General features: G+C 33.6%; 1 protein-coding gene across 1 annotated transcript in view; it reads right to left on the bottom strand.

Moving 5' to 3' along the window:
* Positions 1-24414, bottom strand: part of LOC134853332 (target of rapamycin complex subunit LST8-like) — a 66443-nt gene that overhangs the window by 19271 nt on the left and 22758 nt on the right. The window contains exons 3-8 of the mRNA XM_063869305.1: positions 22140-22191; positions 21877-21942; positions 18512-18650; positions 17982-18119; positions 15535-15761; positions 14964-15126 (exon numbers count right to left, since the gene is read on the bottom strand). Of these exons, the coding sequence (XP_063725375.1) occupies positions 14964-15126; positions 15535-15761; positions 17982-18119; positions 18512-18650; positions 21877-21942; positions 22140-22191 (785 nt within the window). The remainder of the gene's footprint in view (positions 1-14963; positions 15127-15534; positions 15762-17981; positions 18120-18511; positions 18651-21876; positions 21943-22139; positions 22192-24414) is intronic.

Raw genomic sequence — 24414 nt, 5'->3', positions numbered from 1 at the left:
TTTCTTTTCAGAAAATGTTGCTGTGAATTTATATCCTATAACTGTTGTTGCTCGGGCTTTTGAATAAAGTGTTGCGATTACATTTGTAGTTTCTATGGCTTGTGGTTCTGTTTCGCATTGTGATACTTGATTTATTGCATATTTGTGTAATGTTTTTTGTTCGTTTTCTTCACAATCGTAATGTGTTACTAATAAATCTTGGGGTCCTGTGCGGGGGGAAGGGTTTATGTTTTCATTTGAGGTTATTAGAAAAAGGAGTTGGAGAAAAATTAAAATTTTTAGAATATACATGTGTATGACAATCCTGAGTATGGGTTATAAAATGTGATGTAACCAATTGTCTTTTTGGTATATCTGTCGTATTTGTATATTACTTCAGTTGTTATAAATGGTGGTGGTAGGGATTGAGCTGTTATATTTGGTGGATTTAATGGATAGGGATGTTGAGTAATGTTGTTTAATTTAACCGTGATTTCAAATTTTAATTGTAGACTATTTTGTTGGAGTATTTGGATGTTATGAGCACGAATGTCTTCGTGAATGTCTTGTCTATATTGTAGTCTATTTAGTGCCCAATTGTGGAGTCGGTTATTTTCTAGGTGTTGTCCAAATAATGTGGAGGTGCTGTGAATGTATTCCAGTCTAGTCTTAAAGGAATATTTGTTGATGATTGTTCTCGATATCTAGCGTCGAGGTTATTTGGGAAATTTAAGTTAAAAGGTGGTGGTGAAATCTGGCTTATTGATGGTGTTGATGGTAGTGATAATGTTTCTGGTAGTGATGAGGATGTTGTTGTATCCGTAGAAATATCTATTGGATCATTGATTAAATTTGGTTCACCTTGTGTGAATGAATGTGTTGTCCAATATGGTAGTCGTGATGCTTGGTTTGGGGGATTGAAGGGATTTTCACGTATTTGTTCAGATGTTGGTGTTGAACCTAAGTAATCTGATGGTAGGCTTGAGGTGCTACGTTGTGAAAGAAGCGTAGGGGTTTCTGGTAATATACCAATGGGGTTTTCTGGAGTATTTTGTGATGGGGATTGAGGTATATCAAAATGAACTCGGGGAGTTTGAAAATTTCTGTTTCGTCGAGGATGTATAATTTGTCTATTTATTTCGACTATATTTTGGTTTTGACTAGGATTTCTTATGCTACTTAATTCTTGTGGTAGTGTTGGGTATAAGTTATATGTTGGTTCGCTTAGAGGTGCTTGTCGTTGAACTGGTTCTAGTGGTTCTGATAAGCGAGCGTGTCGTTCTTCAAAGGTATATGGGTTATCTTGAAAAGAAATTCGTGTAGATGTTTGAGGATTTTGGGTAGTTGAAGGTGTTGTTGGGTTATCTTGGGATGATGTCGGTGAAGACTGACTTTGTGACTGTTGGGTAGCAATTTTTGATAGCTTTTTTGGTCTATTCTTTTAGTGAAAAAGTTTATGTTTATTATAGTATTCTTCTAAAAAAAGAATTAGGAGAATTGTTGCTAGGGCGAATGTGATGATTGCTTTTTTTATACATTTGCATATTGTCAAGATGAGGGATGATAGAAATGTTATAAAAATTACAAATAGTAAAAAAATATCGGTTCTACTAAAAATGGTTCGTATCATTTAGATAAGTTTTGTGAATCGTACCTGTGGATATAGTCAATAGCTTTTGAAAGTTGGAGGTATAGTTCAAAGAGGGAATAGAAAATTAAAAAAATATTGCAAAAAATGATTAAGATTATTACAAAAGATTCAAAGATATCAAAAAGAAATATTGTAAAAGTTTTAAGTATCGTAAAAAATTGTTTGAGGTTTGTGATAATTATAGTGACTGATTGAGAGAAGAGCATTTACGAAATGACTTCTTGATCGAATATTTTTTGTTGTTTGGGGCAATTTTCAAGTGTGGTCGGATTATTTATTGGTTTTTTGACAAGTGGGTTGAGTTTTGTGAAAAATTGTTGGGGGCAATTTTTATGGTGATCGGGAGGTCTTCTTTGTCTTTATTTTCATTTGTCAAATGATCTGGGGTATTTTCGAGATTTTTTTACTTTAGGCTAATTAAAATGGTCGTTCTTTTACTTTAGGCTAATTTAACATATTTGTTTGGGGGGTATTTGAGGGCTGAGTTGGGGAAATATTGTTGATCTTTGGTTTATTAGATAAGGGAGGGTTATGATATTATGGTGATATTTATTTTAGTTGTCAAGTTGGAGTGGTTTGCTTATTTTTGACCTGGAGGTCGTAAAGTCATAGTTATAGATATGCCTGGAGTTTAATATTGTTCGTCTAGTTGGTTTGTGTTAGAGTTAGAGAAGGTGACGGATTGGATGAATCCTATTGGCTAATTATGAACTAGAATCGCTGCGTGTTTGTCAGCATGTTATTTTGAAAAATGAAAATTCAAAATGTTTCAAAGGTCTAAGATTGTGAAATACAAAATTAAAGTTGTTTTTGAAATTCGACTTTCTTTAATATTTTAGATTGTGGGATGAATAATTTATAATTTTTACGTGGTTGATTTCTAAGTCGTGAAGACTCTCTATGTTCTGATTTGTCGATTTGTTCTTGGGGTATTATTTGTTCTGTCATTTTTCTATATTTTCTTCCTTTTTGAGATGTATTTTGATCTAGATTTTTTGTATTGTTTTTTTGTGGTGGTTGATTTTGTTATTTGGTTTTTGAGGTGAAAATCTTTTTGTTCCTTTGTTGTATTTTCCGTATGTGGGTCATTTTGAATAACTTTTAAACCTGTAAAAGAATATAATTGAGTTAGTTCGCGGAGTGCGTATTCTTTTGGATAATAAGGTAATAGGTTATTTCGGTGTTGAACGATTTCTTTTTTGTCTGAGTCGGTGATTTTATATGTGACATCAGTGGGTTTTGCAATTATTTGGTATGGTCCTTTACGAAGGGGTTGTAATTTTTTAGAAATTCCTTTTTGAGTATTAAAATTGGGTATTAAAACAAATGTTCCAATTTTTAAATCGGAGGCTGGTGTAAAGCGTGAATTTATTTGTTCATTAATGTTTTGCCTTTGTAACAACTTTTTTGTTACTTTTTGGTAAATTTCATTGTGTTTTTTATCTCTGTTTAAAATCCATTCGGTGTGTGTACCGGAGGCTAATTTAAGAATTTGTGGGTGATGAAAATGATCTTCACCGTGTGTATGTAAAGGTAGGTTATAACAAATTGAGTCTTTATTTGGTTGACAATAACCTTGTGCGTTTTTATGAGAGTTTGCTGTAAACATTATTGGTTTGCGTGGCTTTTGGTTAAAAACCATTTCATATGGTGACATTCCTAGAGTTGTCGTGATTTGTGAATTATATGCTAGGGGAAATAATTTTACATCTGCTGACCATTCAGTATATCTTGTATCATTTCCATTGATGATACATCTAAGATATTCTTGTAGTGAACGGTTCATACCTTCGACTAAGCCGTTTGTCCAAGGTGCGTGAGATGTACGTGGTTTGTGTTTGATGTTATATAGATGACATAGTGTGATAATTTCATTATTTATAAATTCTGTACCGTTATCTGTAACTAGAATTTCTGGTAGTCCAAATTTGGCTATCCAGTGTTCATAAAGCGTTGTGTAAGCGTAATAAGCGTTACAATGTGGTACTGGGTTAAGTGCTACATAATGTGTAAATGCGTCAACAATTACCATAATGTAGGAGTTTCCTTCGGATGAGGGTGAAATTGGTCCTTTAGTATCTAATGAGATACGGTGGTTTAAGTACAAACTTTGTCCTTTAAAATCTTGTTTTTGTGCTATTTGTTTTTGATTTGGGTAAGGTTTATTTAGTTGGCATACTATACAGTCATTGCATAGTACTTTTATCCAAATTGGTGCATTTGGGAAATAAAAGTTTTGTATGAAATTTGAATATGTTTTCTCTGATCCAGAGTGTCCTTTAATATTTTGTGTATGTGAAATATTAAAAGCTATAAGAATCATACTTAAAGGGAGACAGGGAACTGTTGATTCATTTAATTGGTATTGTAGGAGGTCTGTGTTTTCATTAATTGTTGTATTATTAAATTTTCGAAAATATCGGAGGAGTGTTTTATTTCCTAAAATTGTGGTATCTGCTTTTACGGGTTTAGTTTTATATTTGTGCCATGATTTTAGTTGTCTAATTACTGGGTCAAGATTTTGATATTGTTTTAAAGTATTAATTGTAATTTTATCTGTTGGGGGGAGAAAAATGTTTGCAATTTCTAATTTAGATAAAGGAATTGTATCAAGTGGGTCATGGAGGTCAAATACTTGATTTATTGTGTATTTTGAATCGTTTGTTTGTGGTCCTGATAAATTTATTTTATCAGTTAGGTTTTCTTTTTCAATTAATGGAAAAAGGTCTTTTTTATGCGAGTGTTGTTTTACTCTTTTTTGTTGGGTGTTATTTTTTATCCATTGTGAGTATGGAATTGGTTTAAAAGTTGATGTTCCAAGTAGATCAACTTCGTAGTGGTTATTTTGACAATCTAAATAAAGTGGAAAGTGTTGTAGATTATTTATCTGTGATTGTTCAACGTCAGTTTTTACTGCATATTTGCATTCTAATCGGGGTGATGTTTCGTTTTCTGCAAGGTAGAATTTTATATTTTTGGGTATTTCTACTGTAGTTTTACGTGTAAGTAATTCAGGTGGTGTATTTCGACTTAATGTGTCTGGTAATGCAAGATTTTTTCCTGCTGTCCAAACTATATGTAAGTTTGGAAATTTCATTAGAATTAATTGAAATCTGTAAACTCGGTGATTTGGGTTGGATTTTTGTGTGAAGAGAAAAATGATTGGTTTGTGATCTGTGAATAGAACTGTTGGATGTTTTGATCCAAGTATCAGAAATTCATATTCCGTAAGTGTATAGATTATGGCTGTACATTCTCTCATTAGGGTTGAGAGTCTTAGCTCTGCTTGAGTGAATAATCGAGAATTTGCTGATATAAGGTTCATTTTGTTTGTACCATTATGTGATTGTAATAACGCTGCGCCGATGCCAAAGTTCGAAGCATCGCACATTGCGTAGAATGGTTGATTCGGATCTGGAATTGTATTTGAAATTTGTTCAGTTAAGACTTTCTTTATTTCTTCAAATCGTGCTTGGTGTTCTGTATTCCATTCAAAATTATTTTGTTGTCTAAGTATATTATAGAATGGTCTTAGATATAATTGCATTTTATAAACATATTTGCTTAAAAAGTTTAACATTCCAAGAAATTCTTGGATTTTCTTTTTGTTTGTTGGTGGTTGGAGTTTCTGAATAGCGTCAATGCGTGATTTTAATGGAGTGATTGTTTTTCTTTCTATGTTATGTCCTAAGAATTTTACTCGTGTTAAAAAGAAGTGTGATTTATCAGGGGCGGCCTTCAGATTTTCGTTCTGAAGTATTTGGTGATATTGTTCTAAAACATTGAACATTTCTTCTTTAGTCTGTGATTGCATAAAAACATCGTCTAAATAGGTGATTGCGTTTTTCTTGAGTATTAGTGGTCGAAAAATTTTGCTCATAAAAGCTGAAAATGCTGCTGGTCCTATGGATATTCCATAGAATAAGCGGTTGAATTCATAATGTTGGTTTCCAATAACAAATTGTGTTAAACGTCGCGATTGTTCATCTAATGGCATTTGATTGTATGCACTATTCATATCTGCGGTTGCAAAGTATTTTCCGTTTATTTTTGTTAAAATAACTTGTATTGGTTCAATAGGCCAATTACACTTTGATTCATCTATGAGTGAGTTGAGGTATCTAGCGTCGAGAACGATTTTTAATGATTCTCCTTTGGCTAGAATGATAACAGGGTTGATAAATGTGTTACCTTTTGGTTGTTCTTCTTTATTTACTGGTGATATAATGTTGTATTGTTCAAAAATGTCGAGTAATCTGTTCACTTTATCGTGTAAGTGAATTGGTACTTTACTTGCTCTTTGTTTTTTGAAAACTGCGTCTGGTTTTAATGGAAGATGTAGTGATGAGCTGATTTTGCCAACATCGAATTTGGATGTTGCATAGACTGATGAATATTTAATTAGCTGTTTGGCTAATTTTTCAAATTCGTCTTGTGTTATTTGTGAATGTTGGAAGTTAAACATTGTTAAAAATTTCTGTTGATTCTCTGCGTAGTTACTTATGTTGAATGTAGGTTTGAAATATGGGGTTTTTGTGAAATAATCCGTATTGCTTTTTTCGTTACTTATTATATTATTTATGGATAATTCTTCATTAAGAATTGTTGATTGACAAATATCTAATAATTGGAGTATATTATTTACGCGATATTCTTTTTCGTGTATTGGTGATATCGTAGCGTTGGTTTCGCAATAGCCTAAAAGTCCTAAAGGTAATGTTACTTGGTAAGGTGTATTGTTGTATACATGTAGAGATATAATATCTGAATTCGAGTTTTTCAAATATTTTATGGATGAGATTGTGATTTTGAAAAACTTATGGATAGGTTTGAATTCAAAATCTGACATATAGAGTTGTTGTTTGTTTTGTTTTTTATCATATTGGTGAACTTGTTTTATTGAAAAATTATATATGTTTCCTGATAGTGGTTTCAGGTGTTTTCTTTGTTGGTTATATATTGGATAAAATTTTGAAAAGAATGGTGGTTGTTTGTTTAATCTTTGGAAAAATGTTAGGGATGTGTCTTTTGTTTTTGTGTATTTATCTTTGATTAGTATTTTACTGTTTAATATGTTGATTGTTGGTATATATTTAGAGATAAATGGTATTCCAATGATATTGTGTTTAATATTAGTGATATGGAATATTTGTTTAAATGGTTTAGTTAAAATTTTATTTTGCTCCATTGTTCTTGTGGGGAGAAGAAATAATTGAATTTTTCCATAGTTTACCAATGTTGATCCTTGTGCTGTTGCTAGTTTACTGGAGGTTTCAAGAGGTGTTAGCTTTGGGTGTAAGGTTTTTATTTCATTCCATGTGGGAATGTTTATTATATTTGATTCTGCTCCTAAACCAATTAGAAAATCAATTTCAAGATCTGGTGGTTGAAATTCTTTGCTTCTTGGGCTTTCTAAAAGAAATGGTATTGTCCAAATTTTTTCTTTGGGTTGTTCTTTTTGTATGTTTTGATAGATGTGATTTGTATTTAAGCATTTTGTTTTGTCATTTTCATTGGATTTATTTGTAGTGTTAATTTCGTTTGTTTCTTGTGTTGTTTGTGTAGAATGGATGGGTTCAATATAATAATTGTGAAGGAGTTCTAATTGATTTTCATAAATATGTGATGAAAAAGGTTGTTCATATATAATAGGTTCGTAATCATTTTCAACTGCTATCATATTTATGGAGATAGTGTTTTCTGTATCACTTTCTGATTCTGATGATTCACAGTTTATTTGATTCAGTTGTAGTTCGTTATTTCCTGTGTCATCAATACCTGGAGGGTCTGATGTTGTTTCTGGATTTGATTGTACTTGATTTATATTTCTTTGATGTTTAGGTGCACTACTTCTATGGCGATTATTAGAATTATTATAATGGTTATTATTCCTGTGTGGTGATTGGGAATAATTTCTATAACGATTATTATAACTTGAATGTCGATTTTGTGAATTATTTCGTGATCTGTTTTGGTAATTATTGTTTGGTCTGTTATAGTTCGATCTATTATATGAGTTATTCCTTGATCGATTGTTCGGGTAATTCTGGTTTCGGTTGTTTGAATAACTTCTATTCCGATTATTGGAGTAGTTTCTATTTCTATTGTATGATGAATTTCGTGATTGATTGTTTGGATAGTAATTATTTCTTGATTGGGAATTAGATCTAGAAACAAATCGTGTTGTATTTGAATTTGATCTGGAGTAGTTATTTCGACTATTTGGTCTATTGTAGTGATTTTGTGACGAATTTTGTGTATTTCTTCGTTCTGGCGATCTTCCTCTATAACTTGAGTTATGTGGTGATTGATTTCTCGTGTAGTTGGTATTGCTCGGTAGTGGTTTTCCTGAACTGTTGTTGCTGTATACATTTTTGTTTGGTAGATTTTGATCTTTCTTCATGTATTGATAGAATGATTTATTCGGTTCTTTATATTTTTGAGGTTTATTTTGATTGTCTTGCTGTTTTTGTCTACATTCAGAAATACTATGTCCGTATCGTCGGCAATAATTACACCATTTTTTGAAAGATGGTTTGCCTTTAAAGTTTGGGTGTTTTTCGTAAATATTGAGTATTTCAGTGATTTTTTCAACGAGGTCTGTATCTGATTCCTGTATATTGTTGATACTTGTGGTATTTGTTTCGATTCGGTTGACATATTGTAATTTCAGATTTTCTGTTTCTTCGAGTTTCATTGTGATTTCTGCTTGTTCTAGTTTGTCTATTAGTTTTCGAAAATCTAAATCGGGTTCTCGAATTGAGGAGGGATGGGATGCTCTCTTTTTTATTGCTATTTTCCTTAATTGAGGTGTTAAGGTCATCATTAAGATTTCTGTCATCTTTGTGTTTTTATAGTCATGTGTATTTAATGAATATGCTTTTCGAACTAGTGTTTCGATGCGTACTGCTAATTGCTTGATGGTTTCATTTGGTAATCTGCGAATTTCATTACATAAAACTCTTTGTTGTTGTTTGTTTCTTTCGGAGTCAAACATTTTTGAAAATTCTTGTGTAAACCTTTTCCAATTTGATTTTATTTCTAGAGGCAATACTGAAAACCATTTTTGGGCTGCGCCGTCTAAAGTTGTTTGTATCAACGCTGTGCGTCGATGTATCCAGTTTTGATGTAGTGGCGTATTAATTGGTTCAGGTCCTATATTTAAAATCAAATTTGCAGTCACTGCATTTAAATAGTCTTCTACAGAATATTCAGGGTCTGTTCCTGTGAATACCATTAAAGGTTTATTTGATGTTATTGATGATCCACCCATAAGGTATGGATTCATTGTCATTTGTAATGATTCTGCTGCATTTGGCATTTGAGAAAAATTTGAAAGTTGATTTCTTGTTATTTCGTGTTGTTGAAGATAATATGGGAGTGGTATTTCATTTTGCATTTGCGTCGGTTGATACGAGTGTGTGATCATTGGGTTTTGTTGCTGAACTGGTTGAAAATATTGTGTATTAATTGGGTTTTGTTGCTGAATTGGTTGTTGATTTTGTGTATCTATCGGTTGTGGAGAAAAAATTCTATGATTTGTATGTGGTTTCTGTACTCCTTGTCCACGATATTCTTGATTATATGGTGCAAATATATCTGGTTGTAAAAAATCATCCATTTGATAAGATGTTTGTTTTTTATTTTTATTTTGTTGAAAAAATGGATAGTTTTCACTACGATCCTGTGAAGGATGTAAATTTGTTTGAAAATTTACTGAATTAGTTTGTGCCATTGGGTTATCCCAGTTTCGAGATCTTGTATAGCTATTAAAATTTTTTCGTGGGGGATAATTTGTTTTTGATGGATGTGTGTAATTTTAATTATGTTCTGCAAAATTGTTTCTAGTGAACGTTTTACGTGTTTTTGACGGTATTGTCATGGGTCTGTATGTTTGATAATCCATGTGTGAATATTTTGGGGCAACCGAAGGTTTAACGGTTGATTGTAAGGTTACCTGTGTTTGTGAAGTGTTTGTATTTCTTGGTGTTGTTAAATTTGGACGTATCGGTGAAATGCTTTGTTGTGTAGTTGTTGTGTGTACGATTTCTTCATTTATGAAGTGTGATGGTGTCTGGATATCTTGTTGAGTGAGATTTCTAGTTCCATTGAGGTTTTCATTGTGTATGACTGTGGAGTTTAAACTATTATTTTGCATATCAGGTAAAAATGTATTATAGTTTAATGGTGTTGCATCTATGGTTAATGGTATTACTCTTACATAATCTCTTACATAAGATATCGTACTTATTGCTTGACTGGAGATTGATTGTGGGAAGTTTATGAATGCGGGATGAGGCCATTCGGGGTCCCAAACATAGTCTGACTGTTCTGTGATGGCAGTATCATCGTTTGAGTTTTGAGGTCTAAAATTTTTTCTTGCTTGTGAAATTAAATCTAGATTATGTGTGAAATAATCTATTATTAACCATGCCAAGATTTTTTGTAAGTCATGTTTTGTATGTTGTGAAACATCATCTTTAGTGAAATTTTCTTTAATTATATTTAGAAAACTAGAGAGTAGTGTGATTTCATGTCGTACTCTTATATGTTTAGATGTTTCTGTCGGTGAGACATTTGAGATTGGGATTTCGTTTTCTAATATCGAGATATAACTATATATTATTGCAAAAACTTCATTGGTGAATATGGAGTTTGCTCTTTGTGAGTTATGATATTGTATGCTTTTTATATATTCTGAGAATACTTTTGAAAATTCTAAATCAAGGTCGTCTGTTTGAATTACATATTTGCTGTGATTCTGGTTTGGTGAGCTGAATTCTATGGAGTAGATTCCGTATTGTTGTGTTAAGTTGCATATATCTTTCAAATAGTGATCGATAATTTGTCTTTTGATTTTTACATCTGGGAACTCTGTTTTACATGGACTGATTCCGGGTTCAAACAAATTTAAGAGTAAATTTTTGCAAAATATATGCTGTCCTCTATCAGTGGTTGCATCTACGATAAAGGGGAAGATATCATCATCATCTGGACTTTCTTCACCTGGGGTGTGTGTTGAGCTCATTTTTTCGTTTGATGACTGTTAATATGTAACTATCGATGTGTCTAATTGGTTGATTCCAATTGTATAAGTGTACTGGTTTGTGTTTATATTGTTTTTTTATTCTTCTTTTTCCTCTTTTTGATGAATTTGAAGTTGTTTCTGAGTCGGAAAAATATAATTGATCGTGAATGGGGCAATTTTTATCTATAGATTCTTTTAATTTATAAAGTTCGTCTAAACTGCTGGTTTCTGATTCTGAAAATGCGTTTCGGTTTTTGGAAAATCTTTTTCGTGTTATTTGTCTTTGTTTGGTTATTATTTTTCTTTTTAATGTTTGTCGTTTTGTTCTAATGTATCCAACTGTTTGTGTATGTGGTGTGATTACAAGATCGTATTTTTTGTTATCTATTTCACAATTCTGTAAAACGATTGTTTGTTTATTTCCTAGGTTTTTAAATGACATAAGGTTTAGGATGACGGATGCAAAAGGTTGTTAAATGATTTCTATTTTCTTTGACTGTTAGTCCTTACGATTTTTTGGTTAGCCTAACCTGGGTCTATTTGTTCAGGGTTGGGGAGAAAAGTATATCGATTCCGAAGAATGATTTTATACTTTCTCGTGGCTAGTATAAGCTAAGGTGTTAACTTACTTCATCTTACTTAAGGGTAGTGATTGTGTTCAGGGTTGGAGAATAGTAAATCGATCCACAAGGTTCAGGTATAATTAGAACGCGAGTAGTTCGTTAGATACTATTTTAAACTTACTAAGTCTAAGATTTATCCTGGGTCTGGTAAGAGGGGGGATCAAGTGAAGGATGAATAACCGAAGTTCTTCACTGTTTATCCTAATTTGAATGATTAGTTTTATTCAAAAATTTCTGTTAGTCCTGGGTTTTTAGAAAGGGTTGGATAGTGAATCGACGTTTGAGGTCGTTAGACACTAGCTAAGTGGGTGGGGGAGAACAAAATTGTTCTTTTTGATCCAAGGATAGGCCTTGATGATCAAGTTTTAAATTTAATTAAATAGAAAATGATTTAAGATCCAAGGATGAGCCTTGATGATCTGATTTTAAATTTAAGTGAATTTAAATTTAAAATGATTTAAATTTGTGTAGAGAAAAGATTTAGTGTTTTTATGATATTAGTGAGCTTATGAATGCTGTTATGTTTAGGTGATGAAGCTGGAACAACAGGATGATTTATGATTACTAACCATTTATTGTCATGCTACTAATTTTTATTTTTATTTTTCAATAAATATTTTTCAAACATGTTTTGTATATTACTGCAGAATTTAGGAAAACGATCTGAGATCTCTTTATCAATCGTTATTGTATATTAATAATTTTGTTTAGCGCCTGAAATGATTTTGAAGATTGACTTCAAGATTTTATGTTTGCAAATGAAAATCTAAATTCATTGCTAGTAGTATTCTAAATACAAAAGTTTGTGTTGGCTTTTGCCGAACTATCATATAACTATATGGTAAGTTTCTACTTTGTCGTATGTCGTCTCTGGTTCGAGGTCTTCTTGCAATTCCGGGTAGTTCTCTTATCGTTCGGAATATTGGCTTTGATCTATTGAGTCGTAGAGACATTTCGATTAAATTATCGTCGTGTAACATTTTTTTTTAAAAATGTTTTGTCTAAATTCTAATCTATTTTTGGTTAATTCTAAGCTATTAAGGTCTTGTTCGAGACTTATGGTCGCACCAGATGAGTTAGGACCGAAGTGTATAACTCATAGAGTAATTTCGGATAGGGTACACCTTAGTCTAATTTCGGATAGGGTACACCTTAGTCTAATTTCGGATAGGGTACACCTTAGACTAAGACTAAGGATAGGGTACACCTTAGTCTTAGTCTAATACCGATCCTAATCTTACTCTTATACTATCTAGTCTCAGGTTGTTTAACTAGTCTCTGCTAGGCTCAATAGATCTAGGGTATACTGGTTTATTGCGGCTGCTGAAGTCTTCTTGGAGAGTCAACTAATTTCTAAGTTAAATTCAAATCTCTCTGGTGCTGAAATTACAAGTAATTTCAGCACTTACAAATAAGTGGGTTGTTAGTTAGATGGATCATGATTGGTTAATATTAAATACTTTACAGTGGTAAAATATCTAATTTATCCAATCATAAAATGTAGTTTAGATCAGGTTCCAGTACAAGGAGATAAATTTCTTTCTAAAAAGCATTAATAACAAAAACAGAGTGCCTTAATTCCAATCGAACAAAATAAAATTCAAGCCAAATAAATCCGCCGACTTCCGCTTTGTGTTACAGTGCAAATTAACACTTTGCACGAAATAATCACCCCAACAAGGCAATCTTCAAAATCCCATAACTTTGCAACAACTGGTCGTAGATGACATTGAGCTTTAGTTTTGAGCTCAGCATCACTATAATTCAGGCTGTATAAAACTTCCGTCAAAAATAATTGGTTTTGAAATCAAAACTTTTCTGAAGAAACAAAACCAACCCGAACACATATTTTCACAAACTTGCTTGAAAAGTCGGAAAAAGAGTTTCAATACGTTGGTCCACAAAAAAATTTAAATTAATGTTCCGCTCAGGAAACTCATGCATGAACTGAAACTACGAAGTTTTAAATCGTTGTTTTGCAGCAATACTTGTGATGAATCACGACAAAATCTTCTTTTGTTCACGTGCATCGACTCAGTATGAGTCGATTTTAAACTTAATTGTATAATTAAAAGTTGTCAATTTTTAAAGCACATTCACAGACATCATATCCTAGAAGGCATAATTAATCAGGCAATAGAATCTAAGGAACAATCAAAAGAGAGCAACCATCACAAAATTATTCAGCACAATAATCATGTTGGCGGTTTTTCAAGTAAGGGTTGTCAAAAAAAATTGCCTTCAATATGTAAAAAGACTGCATCACTGATATCTACCCAAAAAGTTACATCAAAGTCCACTTTCGCTACCAAGAACTGAAAGAGCAGACCTCGTGGATCTACTAAGGCCGAGATACCTGATCTAATTCGAAGGAACATGCAAGTGGTCGAAGCTCTTGGTCATTTGCCTTACTTAAAAGATCGTGTTTAACGTCTAGACCTAGACACAGTTCGGCTCTTTTCCAGTCCTCTTGTGAAAATCAGAACTGAATTGTCAAACACCGAAAAAAAAACGAAAAGTTTCGTGATGTGAAAACTGTTCAATTTTGACCTACTTTTCTTAGTATCATAACTCATCTTTGATCTTAAACTTCGCATACAAACCGAAAACACAAAACTGTACGTTCGGTATCAATGTTTCGTGTCTAGTCAGCAGGGTTGCATGATTAAAATCAACTTGATTTAAATCAATGATTTAAATCGGATTTTAATCGTAGAATAAAAATTAAAAAATCAACCCTTGTGTTATCCTGCCGAGTGCCGCGATAAACATACAGCCCAGCTTGCAGTATTTACATTGGTTACGTAATTCGCTCTTCATAGCATACTTTTAACTGGAAAAGTTTTTCAGCACTTTCGCATTTATCCATTCCAGTCTCAGAAATTGACTGGGAATAGACAATTGTGGGTAACTTGTGTTCTTCTTTCGGATGCTGAATCAGTATTTGTGCGTAAATTAATTGATTCTTGAAACAAAAACGTTTCCAATAAAAATCGAAAAAATCAAAGTAAAATAATAAAAATCGGATTTAAATCAATCGAGAATATGCATCAGATTTTTATGCAACCCTGCTAGTCAGGAATTCGGATATCAAATTACTGCAAAAAAATAAGAAATTAGAAATCTGCATACAGTTGGAATCAACAAGGATCATTTCTCGGCGACCAGCAACAAACTATCTATTGATAATCTGTATTACCGACAAAATACTATCAAAAAAGACACTCAATTAACGATATCTTTGACCATAAATAGTCTATTTTCCTGGAAAAACATTAAATCTAAAATCAAAAAATGTTTCAAAAAAATGAAAAAAGGGACCAGAACTGTGGATAATTAAACGAAAGAAAATTAAAGACCGGAATAAATCTTGAACAAAAAGTTGAATTGTTAATTAAACACAGAGTCCAAAATGCAAATTTGTAAACAAAAGCGAGGAAGCGGCAAAAGGGAACTTTAAAATGCACAAAAAAACGGATTTTTTTTGCTAAATTTGTCGCTTACACAAATTTACACTGTTATTCTGCGTCGTAAAAAAAACTAAATTGACTAACAATTATATCAAAAAAGCATATCAAAACGGGAGACTTCAAAGTTTAGTAAATTATGTAAGAAGTACCTTTAAAAACTTGAAAATTGCGCTAAGAGAAAACGTTGGTTTACTTTGCTTTATTATACTTACGTGGAATCTTCGCTAAAGCAGCATTTTAGTCCATAATTATCGTGAGCCTGGAAACTTTTCTTGGGGAAGAATTTCTGTGATGAGACCACGTGGGTCGATGTCCCTGTTCCTGAAGTGGTTCCCGAAGTATTGCCAGCTACTGAATTCGCCTCTTCTGTAGATCCTTTATAACGACAAAACAATTAGTTCAACGGAACAATCAGTTCAAAAAGCTTCACCTTAAAACTTAACGAAAGAATTAAGCAAGTACTATGCAGAGGCGACTTTTGGATGGGGGAGGTGCGCACACAACCCTTTGAGGGATATTTGACCCCTGGTCACCCAAAGGGTCCCCTCTTTGGATGATCACCAAGAAAAGCGTCTTCGCGCCGATAAAAACTAAATATGAGGGGAAGGGCGCACAAAGAACGCAATTTTTTTGACAAAATCTTCGAAAATGCCGACATGTCCTAATTTTTCTGAAAAAATTGCCAGCTCGCAGAAAATTTGGGGAAAATAGAGTCAGACAATTCATGACCAAATTTACCTCTTTTGAAAAGTCTAAAAGAACCATTCATTTGTTAACTCTTACCTCCAGTAGTCGAATCCGAATCAGTTCGGCCACTAGTAGCTGCATCCGAGTTGGAGTGTTCGGGTTTGACTGTGACGAAACTGGATACCTGCCATATATGACATGTACCCTTGTTAGTGAGTGCTGCAAGCATTGTCGAGTCCAGATCCAGAGCCAAAGACTGGATTGAGACAAAGGCGTCATCTACAAGGTCGCTCTCGATTTTAAATTGAGTCGTTACCGCATTTCTAAATTAGATATAAAATGTTCTACGCAACGGAAACGTTTCTTATTAGAAAAAATGACAAAAAGCATAACATGTAGATCTTTCAAATTAATTCCCTGCTTCGTAGATGAACTGTCACAAATAGAAGCAAGGCGCGATTATATTATATTTATTATAGATATAGTTTTTCATTGCTTTCTTTTTTATGCACTTATATTTATGTTCGAAAATAGATTACAAAAATGGTGTCCGACACTTTAACCGCACGTTAATTAACCCCTATGTTTACACCCCTATTTTATATTCCCGTACCAAGATAACCCCAGCACAATTTGACCCCCTTTTAATACCGATAATTTGTTTCAAATAAAGCACCTTTTACAACCATAGTAGTATTCCGATTAAGTGTACTAATTGAGGCCAGAGAAATTCTTCATTCATTAGATGCATTTAGTCACTCAAAAATAATTGCATTTCGATTAGCTAAAGAAACAATCCCTCATTCACGCGCTTAAACAGAGATAACGTACACGTTGAAGGCAACAAAAGACGTTCGTGAGTTTTATAAAAAAAATTATAATGCCTTACTTTTTAACTATTGTAACACCATTTTATGAGCTATCATGTCTAAAGCGTCCTTCGTTTGTGAGTTTTATAGAAAAAAAAGTATAATGCCTTAATCTTTAACTATTGTTCCACCATTCTATGAGCTATGTTTGAAGCGTCCTTCGTTTGAAGCGTCCTTCATTTTATCTTACCTTCGAAAAACAATTAAATACTAGTGGTATCAAAACAAAACTACTACGAACTGGAACTGCTTAAAATACCAAACCCACAAATGCCGAGCAACAGCAATCACGGATGAAGACAATTTTATTGAAAATAGGGGCGAACATAATCACAATAACTCAACGGGAAAGCCTGGTGCTCGACTAGTTTTTAAAAAAAACATCAGGAATCTGAGCGATTATACAACCCCAATCGTGGCAGCTGCAACCGCACTTCAGCCAATAACAGACGACATTGCCACAAAACTAGCCTTACCAACTTAAGAAAATTTAGTTCGAACTGCACAACGAATGCGCGAGCATCGAGAACAGGTTTTACAGTCTCTCCAGCAACCAGAAATTTCGAAATACCCGATCTATTCAAAAAAACAATAAGAATTGACAGTGAAAATGTCCGAGGGGATTAATTTATTCGGTGACCCTAAAATGCTACGTGTGCTAGAAAAATCCAACTTTTTTTGCTGGATGACGGTACTTTCAGTTGCCTCAAAAATGTTTTTATCAATTTTACTCTATACATGTTAGTCTTCAGGAATAGCCCCCGCTTTGATAAATGAGTCCCTTCCAAATAAAACGGAAAAAACTACCACCGTAATTCTCAGAGTCCAAGCTGTCGGGATATTTCTTTCATCTTTCAGCAAATTACATGAGAAAAATAGTGGAACTCGGATAAACAAAGGATTACGAAACAAATCACGAGTTCGCTTTAGCACTTAAAACATTACCCTCACTGGCTTTTGAAAAAGATGAAATATTATATTTATACGACAAAACAGGAAATGTAAATACTTTGCGATCGCACAATAAAAGAGTCGGAAAAAATTGCAAAGTTGACGAGCTATGCCTTTATTTCGGATCCAATTACATGAAAAGTCCCGTCGCGAAGCGAGAAGCCCTATTCTCCCTTCACTTTGGAATCAAGGGGATACGGTATCATCCGGTTTGGCCAGAAAAAAAATGCTGTAGAGGGCTGACATTATGACATCAGTCATATTTCAGTGGATCGCATCCCAGTATCTGGAAAGTGATAGCAATTTTGCAAAGAGATGCTTCCGTCGAAAAACTCAAGTTCTATAACGCCTCGAGTGGGCAAACTTTTTACCTAAATTTTTTAACCTCTACCATACGTGAATTTTACCTCTACTATTTGAAATATCATGTTTCAAGTACTGTTTGATTTTGGTGGAAAACTAATTTTTTTTTCTCCTGTAGTATGTTTACTGTACCTAATGTATATATTGTTGTATATAATGTATTTAACTAATATATACCTACACAGTGTTCAATGGCAACAATTTTCAACATAGCCTAAGCTCGCTTTAAGAGCGAGGGAGCATGATCCACCAATGTTTCAACAAAAGAAGGCGATGGCAATTTCTCGAGTTCAAGAGAGAGTGCACTTCAGAACCCAGTGAAAAAGATGATGATGATAATATAATGATAATGTAACTAACTTGGACAAATCTAGCAGGTGTATGGTTCCCTGGTGGTCCCCCACAATCAGTTCAATCTGGTTAGGGTGCAGCACCGCACAATTGGCGGGCCCCCCACATTTCAGGTCGTGTTTCAACACAGGCGAAGAGGAGTCCTCTCTAGAAACCAAAAATGTACGTTAGTTGAGTCGAAATTAGACTCGAACTTCGCCATCATTACAGAGAACCCTTAAATTATTAACAAAACATCATCTGAAATAAAAAAAAAACATGAGCAGGATGGTCTGAGAGGTAAAATGCCTCAGAAACTCCACCATTTTATCGCCCATTTTGACCAACACTTTTAAGAACAGATCGATATTTGTAAATAGGCCGCGAATGGAAGAGACTGGGCGCCAAAGCCTTGATAATTTCAGAGTTAAAATTCGATGAGCTCAAAGTCCTTCTGTATGATCTTTTAAGGGTTTGCATTGCTTATGCCGTATTTCACATTATCAAACAATTCTAAATCTTCTAAATTTTAAGACAAAAGTATGACAACAATGACTTACCGTATCTCCCATATACGCACAGTTCCGTCTTCTCCCACCGTGTACATCCAACTGGCTTCCTCTTGGAATCCCAATTGCATGATGTTCTTGCTGAAGCCATTGAACTTCATCACCCTGCCTCCAGCTGCTGGCACTCCACCTAACGCAACTTACGTAATCTATTGTGTAATCTACTAACAGATTATATAATCTATTATGCAGCTCCACTTGAACAATAAAATATATCGGAGTGTTGAAGCTTATCAACTTTAAGCATGAGCCGAGCATATAAGCCAAACGAAAGTTAAGTTATTGTTCCGACCATTTGAAAAATGGGGCTGAACTTCGTATTCGGATGTGTTTTAGTTTTTTCTTTCTAATTTCCACGCAAAATCAGGTACCACAATTATTTATCGGAATGGGTCGAGCGATATAGCATAATAGAGCCCTTTCAATAATGATTCGAACATTTAAAAATGTAAAAAATTTTTCAGTGTCGAGCAAAACCGGTTTGAAATTTTCGATTTATTGTCTAATTTCGAACTAATATGGTGTGAGCGTGTAGGCTTACAATAGCTTATTTAAGCCGTGAAAACTTAGTAGTACTCAAATGAAAGTAGTTTTTGGAGTTTTTAGCGCCCTTTTGGAAATAAAGGTTAAAAATAAAGGTTTTTTCAACCCTTTTTTCGTTTTTCTAGTCAATTTTCTTCAAAAACTGTTTTCCGAATGGCCTTCATCATTATGACTGTCAAATATGCCTAATTTCTTTTTTTTTGATCTTTTTATCACACCATGCAGAAAAAAAGACACTAATTTGAAAAAAAAATTGTATTTTCCCAAGACTGTGGTTGTAACATTCTGTGCTACTTGCACAGTAACCGGCTAGAAATAGGAAGGCCTTTAAAATTGTGTTGTGAGGCTTGTCATTATGAGAACTGTGCAAGTATCTAATGTTGTGAATAAAATTCATGTTGTTTATCACAATATCTTTGCATTGCAAAATCTGGAAAATATACAAGGCGTTTTTCAAATTTTTTTAAACTGAAAAATGCAACTAAGTTCAGTCAGTCAAGGATATTTAGGCAATTAAACAACAATATAAACTAAATTATGCGATTTACATCATATTTTCAAAAACAGTTGAACCTAAATCGTTCTGTAATTGATGCGTCTTTTTCCGTTGATGAGGCAACCTTGAACACCGAGGCGAAGCAAAAATCATAAAAATTCAAAAACGTCGAAAAAAATAAATGTATCAAAATAAATAAGGCTATTTTTGAACCAAAAACGTTCCAATACACAAGAATGTAAGATAGGCATCGAAAGGAAATTTATTAAGAGGTAACAAAACCGAAAAAACTCCAGCAGAAATCCTGAGAGACGAAAAAAACTCAACAAGACTTGAAAAAACTCATTAAGTGCAACTCACAGCCAAACACATATACACACACATAAGAAAAACAAATTATTCGCTCGTCAAATGAAACAATATGAGGCTACTAAGCTGATATAATTTAGGCCGCAACTTAGAGCCAAAAAACAAGGAAAACTTATCAAAAACGAAAAAAAATTTAAAAGTAATAAAACGTCAAAAAGTCATTAAAACCTCTCACCCCCAAAACACATACAGAAAAAAAGGTACTTCATTTGACGAACGACGCAATATGAGTCCACTATGCCAATATAATATAGGCCGAAACCTATTAAGTCGAAAAAATCAAGAAAAAGACAAACAAGGCCCCCTCACCTTAAAAACACAAACACACAGAAAACTTTTTTTTGCTTATCTTATCGAACGACGCAATATGAGGCCCCTAAGCCAATGTAATATAGGCCAAAACTATCAAGCCAAAAAAGGAGAAAAAAAAAACAAAAAATGAAAATTTGACAAATCGAGTTGGTGAAAATTGTGAGATTTACATAAGTGGAGTCAACTCAGAAAAACAAGTTCCGTAAACTCTGCCTGTAAAACAAAAAAAACCATACTCAAACTTTTTCGAGGACCTTACTTTTTTTGCAAGAATAGAAAAAATTACAGAAATCAAAAGCCCGTGAAATCATCGTGTTTCCGTTGGAGTTCAATTCTGTCGTAATCTCGGGCCAATTTTTTTCGAGTCTTAAGATACAAATTTCCCCTTCAGCAAAAAATAACACCAAGAAAAACCTCAAGAACGCTGAAACCAAGTAATGTATATCAGTTTTGAAAATATTCAATTTACAAACTATTTGGTTATCTTTTAATCACAACGTGTTCATACCACCGTTAGAAAATGCGATGATTATGGAAGAAAAACAGGTATTTTTTGACGCAAAAGGAACTGATATAATTTTAGTTCAAGCATAGAATCAGTATGAGACCAATCTTGACTGCTAAAAAGTTTCCAATATCCAAATAGACGCATTCCACATTGACCCTGAAAATGGTAGGGCAACCATTCCTAACATGCAACAATTCGTAATTTATTAAAAAGAATGCCAATGAACTCAAGAAAACTGAAAAATATATATATTTTTTTGCAGTTTTCAAAGTTCAAGTTTCGGGGATAAATATACCTAACGCTTCAGCGCTTTGCATTTCAATAACTTTTTGTGATTTATGATTTCATTAAACTAACTCGTATTGAGAAAATTGGATCAATAGATAATTTTTTATTCCACAGAGCATTCAAAAAATTTAGGTCCATTTTTGTAACTAGAGGTCTTTAGGTTTTTTGGACAATTTACCTTTTCTTTCAGCAAATGAATTTGAACTGCACTTTACAACAATCAAAGTTGGGCGTGAACAATTGTTTGTTTACTAAGACTGGACCACGTGAACTATCTCCCGCCTAAATGAAATTAGGGAGGAGAATCTTTAACTTGGTTAAAAGTAAAATTTTTCAGCCATTCAGACTAGAGTATGGCAAATGAATGCCTTACTGCTTGAAATTGCCGGGTAATTTAAGGGGGCGATTGTTCCCTTTGTCTATTCAGGGGCGAGATTGTTATTCAGGGGTGAGATTGCTTAGATTGCCTTTAAACTTACCAAAAAAGTTGCAAAAAACAAACCATTTAAAATAGTTATGCAAGTAAAACTATTGAATCTTTAATTATGTTACGCACAACTGTCTTTTCGGCTCTTTTCCAGTTCCCCCCTTTCAAAATACCGAGTTATGTTTGTTTTACGTTTTATTACGGCTAAATGCGTGATTTTACGCTGTAAAGTATGAAGAACAAATCTGTTCACAGTTGTCGATTTGTTCACCACGCTTAATTTCATTGCATTACGACAACGTTAAATAGACTTTTCAAAATTGAATTTGAAAGGAGGGGGGAACTGGAAAAGAGCCGTCTTTTCAAATTGACAGATCAACTCTGAGCAATGAAACAAACTTCTAAATCAGTACCTGTTCCCAGAGGACCACCCACTGCTCCTGCTCCAACAAAGTCGTAGAGCTGCACGTGCTGGTAGCCTAAAACAAACCCAGAATGACAGCCAAAATGTCTACACCTTGAGTCAACCTAACTAAAAATAGATGAGCTCGTACGAGAGAACACAGATTTGAACATCTCTATTTGTATTCATAGTGCCATTTGAAAAACATTGGACACTTTTGTATGGCAAATTTACGAAGGGTTGGGAAACTGGAAAAGAGACAATGAGTCATACCTCCACAAGCTAGAAACCTTCTGTCCGGAGAAATGGCCATGCAATTCACTTGCTGAAACAAAAAGGTTCTTTTTTAATTGTTCCGACTTTCCAAGAAAACGGTATATTTATGCTCGGTGTAGTTTTTTTATTCAGTCAATTTTCACCGATCGAAAAAGTAATTTTCAGCAAAATTTTTTTATACCTCATTAAAGATATCGACTTTCTGAGTTCAAATGTAAAGAGATATTTTACCTCCAATTATTTTTTGTTAAGTACTGGGGTTTGCAAATTGCTAAATTTGCCATGTTCTGGACTAAATTATTTGCGCTTTGAAGAGTTTATTCATAATGCTGAGAGCGTAACGCGAATTATTTATGCGTGGCGAATTATCCCGCACAACAAAATCATTCCAAATTGAATTGAGGCTAGCTAAATGGTTATTGTTCCGACTTTCGATACGAAAGTTACGGAATATTTGTGCTCGGGGTGGGTTTTTGTTTTTCTTCAGACAAATTTCGACTTTTTAACTAGCCATTTTTGACGGAATTTTTTATATCATTCGAAAGGTATTGTTGTCCTGAGCTCAAATTTGAAAAGATATTTCACCTGTGATCATTTTTCGTAAAGTTATGGGGGTTTAAAGATTGCCATTTTGGCCAATTTGGGACAATTAACGCGCGATAAATTTCGCGCTATTAACGCGTAAGCGGAGAGTTAATCCGTCTTAGAAATCGTTTCAAATTGGTTTAACGAAGCTTATTTGCCATAATTGATTTGTTACAAGTAGCGAAATCTATCCTTTTGTACTTTTTATGGCGTGTGGGGGAATGATTTTTATAAAATAATTTCAAATTTTTGAAAAAAAAAATTTCATTTTGTTTAATTACTTTTAATTTTTTAATGATATTACTGCTCCATAAACCTTAATGGGCAGTCGGAACATTCAGGGATTCGCCCTGATACGAGCAGTCTTGTATTAATTTCGTGCGACCGAAAATTTTAGACATTGACATTTTCCAAAATTTATAGGTTTTCAATACTTTCTTTTCCCAAAAACTATTCGATATAAATTAAGGGACAGTCGAAACATTCAGGTCGTTGCCCTGATATACGAGCAGTCTTGTTTTCTTTAAAAACTGGTTTAAATTGCCTCCTAAAAATATTTCTATACATTTCAAAATACCAGTTTTATGTAGTTGAATTGACAACTTGGCAACAATTGAATTGGCAACGATTGAATTGACAACTTTACTACTTTGATCACCTGTTCATAATAAGGTTCTCTGATGTGAAATTGATGTATCTGTTGCAAGGAATTTAAGCTAATTGGAAAAATTTTTCTCGTGGTACAACTATAGTAGCCAAAATTGGCCAGGCTGTAGCAGACTTTAAGCTAGGGGTCAAATGAGAGCTCGTCCTCGCACATATTTTAATGCAATTTGAGAATTATGGATTCCGTCTCAAATGACATAAAAATCAAAATTTCCCAAATGGCATATACTCCGTAAAACATTTGTATTGAAAAAAGTGTCGACAGAAGTTGATTTGTGAACTAGGTGCGAAAAGTAGTAAAATTGTCGATTAACATTGTGTTTGAAAGCAGTTTAGAAGGATACCTATCAAAAACAACAACTTGCTGTTACTGATTAGTTTCTTGTGATCAACTGTTCTAGCACAGTTGTCTTTCAACATTTGTTTTGAAGTAATTGATAGTTTTGATCATTAGTTTTTGATCCTTATAAAAATGAGGAAAATTCTTTTATTGAAAGTTCTCGAGTTTCAATGAAAAATTGAAATTTATGCCACCGAATTATGCCTTTTGAGGCGTAATCACCACGACCTATAAAATACATAGACCACTTCGTTGATTAACACTGAATCAAACAATCCGTCCACTCAAATTAGTTTAAAAAATTTACAGTCTTGAAACCTCATCTGCTTATTATCTGATCGGTCAATATTAACACTTATGGCCTGGATTTATTTTCTTACTTTGAGGTTTTCGCGATTAACTTCGAGATTTTCGGGGGATAGCACAATAGGTACTTGAGACAAGTTTACAACCACTTGAACATAGTTTGAATGATACGAAATCATGAAGCAGATTTTCCAGAGAATGATGAACGCCAAAAATAACAACATCAAAGCTCAAAAACTACATTCAGAGTGAAAAAGAATCAATAAAACTGAGGCGAATAAAGCTACTTTTTTCGGTCAAAAGTAAAAAAATGCTATTGCGTAAAGTATTAGGATGCTGCGGAGAACAGTTTTTGCTAATCAGATACAAGGCTAG

This window comes from Symsagittifera roscoffensis, chromosome 8 (assembly GCF_963678635.1).
Source record: "Symsagittifera roscoffensis chromosome 8, txSymRosc1.1, whole genome shotgun sequence".
Taxonomy (NCBI): domain Eukaryota; kingdom Metazoa; phylum Xenacoelomorpha; order Acoela; family Convolutidae; genus Symsagittifera; species Symsagittifera roscoffensis.
This window is presented reverse-complemented; position numbering and strand designations above follow the sequence as displayed.